The sequence below is a fragment of the Rhincodon typus genome, chromosome 18 (genome assembly GCF_021869965.1).
Source record: "Rhincodon typus isolate 14 chromosome 18, sRhiTyp1.1, whole genome shotgun sequence".
Lineage (NCBI taxonomy): Eukaryota > Metazoa > Chordata > Chondrichthyes > Orectolobiformes > Rhincodontidae > Rhincodon > Rhincodon typus.
Genome location: NC_063349.1, coordinates 55,213,313 through 55,221,944, shown reverse-complemented (window position 1 = coordinate 55,221,944; position 8,632 = coordinate 55,213,313). Strand labels below are relative to the sequence as shown.

The 8,632-nt window shown below is 44.0% G+C and overlaps 1 protein-coding gene across 1 annotated transcript in view; it reads right to left on the bottom strand.

The window, feature by feature from the left end:
- mybpc1 (myosin binding protein C1) overlaps nt 1-8,632 on the bottom strand; it is a 108,283-nt gene that overhangs the window by 27,155 nt on the left and 72,496 nt on the right. Inside the window, exons 25-27 of the mRNA XM_048607960.1 lie at nt 6,353-6,457; nt 5,152-5,340; nt 2,937-3,071 (exon numbers count right to left, since the gene is read on the bottom strand). Of these exons, the coding sequence (XP_048463917.1) occupies nt 2,937-3,071; nt 5,152-5,340; nt 6,353-6,457 (429 nt within the window). The remainder of the gene's footprint in view (nt 1-2,936; nt 3,072-5,151; nt 5,341-6,352; nt 6,458-8,632) is intronic.

The following is an 8,632-nucleotide window of genomic DNA, read 5'->3' as shown; positions in this document are numbered from 1 at the left end:
CTATCCATGCCCCTCATGATTTTATAAACCTCTATAAGGTCACCCCTCAACCTCTGCTGCTCCAGGGAAAACAGACCCAGCCCATTCAGCCTCTCCCTATAGCTCAAACTCTCCAACCCTGGCAACATCCTTGTCAAACTTTTCTGAACCCTTTGAATATAGAAGATTAAGGAAATCTAACTCAGACATTTAAAGGAATTGATAGGATAGACAGAGAGAAACTTATTTCCATCGAAGTGCCAGTTGAGGACAAAGGCACAGAATAAAACTAGCAACAAAATAATAATTTCTGGAACAAAATTCAAGTCAAATTGGCATAACTTTTCTGAGCACGTTGATTAGAAAATATCTACATTTGGGCTTAGAAAGGTTCCCTTGATGCGGTGGTGGTATAATAGCACTGGTCTAGTACTGAACTCAAAATGTTAACTCTGTTTCTCTCCCCACAGATGCTGCCAGACCTGTTAGGTTTCTCCAGTATTTTCTGTGTTTCATTCAGATTTCCACCAACCACAGTTTTATGCCTTCATTTATGTCTGCCATATCATTTCTGAACAGGTTGATTTGAAAATATCTACAACTGGGATTAACTGAAAATTTTAAAGCTGGGATGGACAGATATTTTTGTTGGATAAGATGATTGAGTGTAAATTTTTATGAGCAAGAGAGTCGCTCATTATTTATTCCTCAAGCATCACCGAAAAACAGATTTTCTTGCCTTCATCGCAATTAAGTCCTCAATTCTAAATATCTCAGTCTTGTTTTAAGTGCCTCTATTTCTCTTTTTCTCTAATGGCCTCAAGTCCAAAACATCTATGCTCCTCCAATCTTAGCCTTGAATATTTCTCATTTTAACCACTCCCTAATACTGGCCATGCCTTTGACTCTCAAAGTTGCCATTTCTGGCTTTTATTTGCTAAAACTGTCCATCATGACTCTCCTTAACAAAATCAGAAATTGCTGGGAAAACTCAACAGGTCTGGCAGCATCTGTGGAGAAAAAGCAGGGCTGGGCCTGAAACGTTAACTCTGCTTTCTCCCCACAGATGATGCCAGATGCTGAGTTTTTCCAGCAATTTCTGATTTTGTTTCTGATTTCCAGCATCTACAGTTCTTTGGTTCTTTTTTTATTTAATGATGCTTCTTAAACCTGTCCCAAAGCACTTCCTCACCTGTCCTTGTATAAAGTAATGATTCTGGAAGGGTTAATGCTGGTGACGATATTAAGCTCCACCCAAACCGATTGAGTTCATACTGGCTTGGTTGGGGACAGGTAGAACATTGTAGATCTCACAGCGAAGCAGATCTCCCCATCATCTTCTCCCCATCATCTCAGTAAAAATGACAATGTTTACCTCGTGAATTAAACCCCTAACTAATTGCTATCATGCAATAGAAGGGTCACTGGACCTGAAACATTAACTCTGTTTTTTCCTTCACAGACTCTGCCAGACCTGCAGAACTTTTTCAGCAACTTCTGTTTTTGTTGCTGATGCAATAGAACACACTTGGTTAAGACAAGAGCTTCTCCTTCTTGCAAAGACTTACTGGTGTTAATCACATTAAAGCAAATAGTCCAGGCAAGGAAAGAGGGTTAGCATGGTGCAGTGGTAATGTCCCTACCTCTAGCCTAGAAGATCTGTTTTCAAGTGCCACCCTGAAAATGCATTTACTTCTTCCCACAAATATCGCACATGGCCCTTCTGCAGTGAAATATCTGATTTTGTTCTGAAGAAAGATACTGGGCCCAAATAGTTAATCACTCTCTCTCTTTCTCTCTCTGCCCCAGATGCTGCCAGACCTGCTGAGTTTCTCCAGCAATTCCTGTTTTGGTTTCAGATTTACAGCACCCAAGGTTCTTGGTTTTATCAAATTTTGTTTGGTGATTGCAGATGCAAAGTACCCAAGTGGGGGGGGAGGCATTTACTGCATTAAAGGGTCTGTTCAAAAATACATTGTCATTGCATGAACTAAGATGTACAAGTCGGACATTCAGCCCATGCCATTCCATGAAATCATTGCTGGTTTGATAATCCTCAACGCCACTTTCCTGCTTTTTCCACGTGACACCTCATTCTATCACTGATTAAAAATCTGTCTCAGCCTTGAACATACTTCATAACCCAGCCTCAACGGCCCTCTGTGGTAAAGGGTTCCACAGATACACTACCATCTAAGAGAAAAAAATTCCTCTTCATCTCTGTCTTAAATGTGTGACCTCCTTTATTTTGACAAAGTCAGAAGTCTCACAACACCGTCCAAAGGGTTTATTTGAAATTTGAATGTGATTTCACATAGACCTGTTGGACTATAACCTGGTGTCATGTGACTTCTGACTCTATCCACCCCCAGTCCAACACCGGCACCTCCACATCAGAGCCTTTATTTTGACATTACAGCTTTGGTCCTAGACTCTCCCACAAGGGGAAATTGTCGAGCCCCCTGCGAATCTTATGTGTATCAATAAGGTCTCCTCTCATTCTCCTAAATTCAAATGAGTATCTCAATGGCTTTTCTTGCTCGTACTCAAGTGTTTCAAAAGTCCTAAAATTCCACTTCATCCAAATGTATGATGTCTAAACGCAATTCAAATCAGGTTACAAAGAATAAGTTACTCAAAACCCTCAAATTGTATGATCCAAAGGCAGTAACAGATCATTGATCAGTGGTTAGTGAAATTGGGAGGTGTAGGGGAAATGGGACAATGGTTCCCAAGGCTTTGGGAATTTCCTCGCCTCATGTCTGACTCACTTGTAGATTCAGTGATAGAAACTGATCACTGTGATTGGCCAATGACACCATCACTATTGCATCAGGTGACTATTAGGGTGCTGGAATGTCAAGGAGGCAGACTTTATCCTGTATTTGCCCAAGACGTTCTTCTGTAGATTATTTATCACTGACATTCCCTGTAGGTTGAGGGAAAGGTGGACTTACTTCCTTCCAGGCAGTACTCAATACGATAGCCATCCAGTCCTGCTGCTCCAATACGTTCAGGGGGCCTCCATTTGAGTGATATACTGTTGTCTGTCACACCATCACAAGTGAGCAGTGTAGGTTCACTGGTTGGGGCTGGAGACGAGAAAACAAACACAGGACAGTTCATGGTAAGGCTCTGTGTTTGACCACTCAGAAAAGTGTGGGGAATAGTCTCTTTACAAATGGTGTCAATATAGAATGAGTGATAACTCTTGCCTCAAAATTTACATTGGAAAACTAACAGTGCTGCACATCAGTGCTGCCCCATTTGAAAGTTGGCACATGATGTATAACCATGGCATCTACTTGATATGGAAAATTACCCAGTTGATGCTACCCATAAAGAACAGGATAAACGTAACTCAGTCAGTTAACACCCTGACAGCTGCCTCCACATCTGTCATGTGACGGAAAAAGTTATTGGAAGTACCATCAAGAACTCCTTATTCACCAGTTGCCTGCCCATCAACGTTTAGTTGGGTTGCTGCCAGATCCCTTTAACTCCAGGACACTTTGCAGCGTTGACACTGACACAGTAGCTGAAGAGGTGGTGAGAGTAAATGTTCAATATCCAACCGAGTGCCACACAAAGGAGCCTGAACAAAATGGAGGTCACTGGAGGTCAAAATGAAAATGCCCCCAGTGCCTGATCAAACCTGACACAAAGGAAGATGGTTGAGTTTGTTGGAAGTTAACCATTTCAGGCTTAGTAGATCACCACAAACATATCTCAGGAAGCATCTATGGCACAAATATCTTCAGTTACTTCCTCAACAACTACTACTCTCTCAAGATGTCATCAACAGTGCTATCAAACAGCACCTGCTCAGCAATAACCTGCTCAGTGATGCCCAGTTTGGGTTCCGCCAGGGCCACTCAGCTACTGACCTCATTACAGCCTTGGTTCAAACATGGACAAAAGAGCTGAATTCCAGAGGGGAGGTGAGAGTGACAGCCCTTGACATCATTATTGCATTTGACTGAATGCTGCATCAAGGAGCCCTAGTAAAACTGGAATGGATGGAAATCAGGGGAAAATTCTCCACTGGTTGGAATCATACCTAGCACAAAGGAAGATGATTCTTGTTGGTGGAGGTTGGTCATCTCAGCTCCAGGACATCTCTTCAGGAGTCCCTCAGGGTAGTGTCCTAGGCCCAACCATCTTCAGCTGCTTCATCAATGACCTTCTCTCAATGTTCAGCACCATTCAGATACTGAAGCAGCGCATGATCAAATGCAGCAAGACCTGGACAAAATCTAGGTTTGGAGCTGACAAGTGGCATGACAAGATTCATAGCCTCACACGTGCCTGGCAATGTCCATCGGCAACAAGAGAGAATCTAACCATTGCCACTTGACATTCAATGGCATTACCATAACTGAATCCCCTACTACAAACGTTCTGGGGTTACAATTGACCAGAAACTGAACTAGACTTTCCATATAAACACATTGGCTACAAGACCAAGTCAGAGGATAGGAATACTACAGAGTCACCTCCTGACTCCCCAAAGCCTGTCCACTTTCTCAAATTATTGGCATTGGCCACCTGGAGTGACAAGGGCAGATGGGTGAGGACATCACTGGCTAAGCCAGCATTTATTGCCCATCCCTAATTGCCCAGAGGGCAGTTAAAAATCAACCACTTTGCTGTGGGTCTGGAGTCACATATAGGCCAGACCAGGTAAAGATGGTAGTTTCCTTCTCTAAAGGACATTAGCGAACCAGATGGGTTTTTCCTGACAATCAACAATAGTTTCATGATCATCATTAGACACCTAATTCCTGATGTTTATCGAATTCAAATTTCACTATGTGCCATGGTGGGATTTGAACCCTGTTCTCCAGAACATTCTGTGGGTTTCTGGATTAACAGTTCAATGATAATACCAGTAGGCCATCACCTCCCCCATGGTGCACAGGAACACCACCTAGTGCAGGTTTCTTTATGAGTCACATACTATCCTGAGTTAGACATTTATCACCATTCCTTAGTGACCCAGAGGTAATATCCTGAATACCCCCAGCTATCACTATCTTAGAAGTCTCATCACCATACGATTTCATGGAGAAGCCTCTCTACTATCTCCTCAAGGACAACCAAAGAGTGCCTATCTGAACCAACATGATGAACAGAAACAAGGCCAGAGCCCCACACTTCATGGAATCTTACCAAGGGGGACAAATGCTTTTGACGGCTCACTGGGTCTGGACATTCCAATGGCATTGACAGCAAACACTCGCACTTCGTAAGGAACCCCTTCAATCATGTTCTTGGGTTCAAAGGTCATTTCTTTACAGAGGTCAAAGTTAAGTCTCATCCATCGAGAGCTTTGCTTCTTCTTCCTCTCAATGATGTACCCTAAATACAGTAGAGAGTGGAGATTGAGTGACAACAACATCTTAGTGGAGCAGCCATTCACCACGCAATGTATGAACATAACCTCACCGCAGTCTCGCCACCATGGTCCCACACACACACAATCCCACCCCCGTACAAAAGTGCAACTTCTGTAAATTTCTTGAATGTATGTCGGACATCAATAAGAGAAAGATAAAAGGCCTTCAGGGAGATGAAAGAATCATAGAATGGTTATAGTATAAAAGGAGGCCATTCAGCCTATTGTGCTTGCACTGGCTCTTTGAAGGCCATCATTCCCTCATGCCAGTCTCCTGCCTTTACCCATCTCCCTGCACACCACTACTATCCCAATAACTGTCCAATGCTCCTCCTGAATTCCTCAGTAGAACCTGCCTCCACCACATTTCCGGGCAGTGCATTCCACACCCTCATTACTCACTGAGTGGAAAGTTTTTTCTCACATCACCCTGGCTTTTCTTGCCCATCACTTTAAATCTATGCCCCTCTTGGTCTTGTTTCTTTTACAAGCTGAAACAGTTTCTCCCTATCTACTCCATACAGCCCTTTCAGATTGTTGTAAACCTCTATCTGGTCTCCTCTTAGCCTTCTTATCTCTAAAGAGAACAGTCCCAGCCTGTTCAATCTAACCTCAGATATGAAGCTCCTTGAACCATTCTTGTAAAAGGAAGAACTTAAAATTATAACACCTTCCACCACCTCAGGACAACTCCCTGCATTTTACAGCCAATTCAAAAAACTCCCTAAAGCTGCCAATTTTCAGATCTAAACATGTTGTCATTATCACAATGGTGTTTATGGGAGATGGCCAAGTGCAAATTGATTGCCACGTTTCCAACATTAAAACACTAAATGCACTTTATTAAGAATCTCACTGACTGTAAAACCCTTTGAGACATCCTGAAGTCTTGAAAGGTGCGAGCACAGGGTTCTACTTTCACTCCTCTGACATTCAATTCCAACCTTCTCAGGCTGTCTCAGACTCTTCAGTTACCTAAAATCGGGGAGCTTCCATCGTAGTCAGGAACATTCCACGTCATTGAACACCAGTCACCTCCAACTTCAGTTACAATCGGCGGTGCAGGGCGATCGGGAACATCTTTAGCAAAGAGCATAAAAGTTCAACATTAGTGCCATTTCCAACAATGTCCAGTCTACATTCTGCAAGGGCGGTTCTGTTCTCTGCCTGGAACGGACTCCAGATACTGAGTGTTCCCACATACTGGGTATAGCGGGCAGTATCGCATGGAGGTGATCGGAAATGTGCTACCACTCAGTGAGAGGCCCATGTTGTAGAAAGAGTACACACCAGCTCTCACCTATTCTCCATTCCCAGAACCAGGTACTGAGCACCCCACCTCAGTAGCCCAGTGTGGAGCTGAAGAAACACAGCAGGCCGGGCAGCATCAGAGGAGCAGAAAAGTTGACATTTCGGGTCGGGACCCTTCTTCAGGAATCTGGTTAGACCACACTTGGAATATTGTGCTCAGTTCTGGTCACCTCATTATAGGAAGGATGTGGAAGCTTTAGAAAGGGTGCAGAAGAGATTTACCAAGACGGTGCCTGGACTGAAGAGCAGGTCTTATGAGGAAAGGTTGAGGGAGCTAGGGCTTTTTTCATTGGAGCGAAGAAGGATGAGAGGTGACTTGATAGAGGTGTACAAGATGATGAGAGGCATAGACAGAGTGGATAGTCAGAGACTTTTTCCCAGGGAGGAAATGGCTATTACGAGGGGCATAATTTTAAGGTGATTGGAGGAAGGTATAGGGGAGATGTCAGAGGTAGGTTCTTCACACAGAGAGTGGTGGGTGTGTGGAATGTGCTGCCGGCAGGGGTAGTGGAATCAGGTACTTTAGAGACTTTTAAACGACTCTTGGATAGGCACATGGAGGTTAGTAAAATGTAGGGTATGCAGGGCAGATTGATCTTAGTAGGATAATAGAACATAGAACATAGAACATAGAACATTACAGCGCAGTACAGGCCCTTCGGCCCTCGATGTTGCGCCGACCTGTGAAACCAATCTGAAGCCCATCTAACCTAAACTATTCCATTATCATCCATATGTTTATCCAATGACCATTTAAATGCCCTTAAAGTTGGCGAGTCTACTATTTTTGCAGGCAGGGCATTCCACGCCTTTACTACTCTCTGAGGTCGGCATAACGTTGTGGGCTGAAGGGCCTGTACTGTTCTATGTTCTATGTTCTATGAAACGTCAGCTTTCCTGCTCCTCTGATGCTGCCTGGCCTGCTGTGTTCATCCAGCTCCATACTGTGTTATCTCTGACTCCAGTATTGGCAGTTCTTGCTATCTCCCACCTCAAAGGCCCTTTCCGATAAAACATTTCTTTGAACCCCCACCTCGAGATAATCTTCAGCTACCACCCCCTTCGTTTCCGATTGAGGAACTGCCCAAACACACACCAGTTACCTGCTCGAAACCCACCCAATCAACAAGCCCCAGATTTGCCAGCCTCTCCTCGGAGATCCCACCATTTCAGTCCTGGCACCCACACCTTAGACCCACTGCCCATTCCCTGTCCATTGCGCGCAGTACGTTGTTAAATGGGCAGGAATGTTGTTGGTCGAGGAGAAGTCGGGAGAGAGTCCAACTCTTCCATCCAAATTGGCCAACAAAGTGTGGTTGGAGAACACGAGGCACGTTGTGAGTTATTGGGAGAAATCCAGAGGTTTATGGAAGTATCATACAACATTGTTCCCATCCCTCTTACAGTGTCCATTAGATGAAGCTCATAGTGGGATTGGGGAGTGGGGCTCTGGGTGGGGGAGTGGAATGAGGCCAGGGGTATTGCGTGATTATATTATTTTCAGCAAACAAGTTCCATCTTTTTTGGGGTGTCACCAGTTTACCTTTCAAGTGTATTAGTGTCAGAATAAACTTTAAAAACCTAACTAGCAGGATCTGGGCAGATTTGATGTTGAGTGTCCCTCGCTAATTGCCCCTGGAGAATGCCAATGCCCCATGGATATGTAGTTCCATCATGTTTATGTTACTTATTGCATTTGTTCATGGAATGTGGGCATCACTGGCTGGGTCAGCATTTAGAATCCACAATTGCCCTCAGAAGGTGAGGATGAGCTGCCTTCTAGGACCGCTGCAGTCCTTGTGGTGTAAGTAGACCACAATGCCCTTAGGGAAGGAATTCCAGGATTTTAACCCAATGACAGAGAAGATATATTTCCAAGTCAATGGTGAGTACCTTGGAGGTGGTGGTGTGCTCAATGTATCTGCTGCCCTTGTCCTCCTAAAA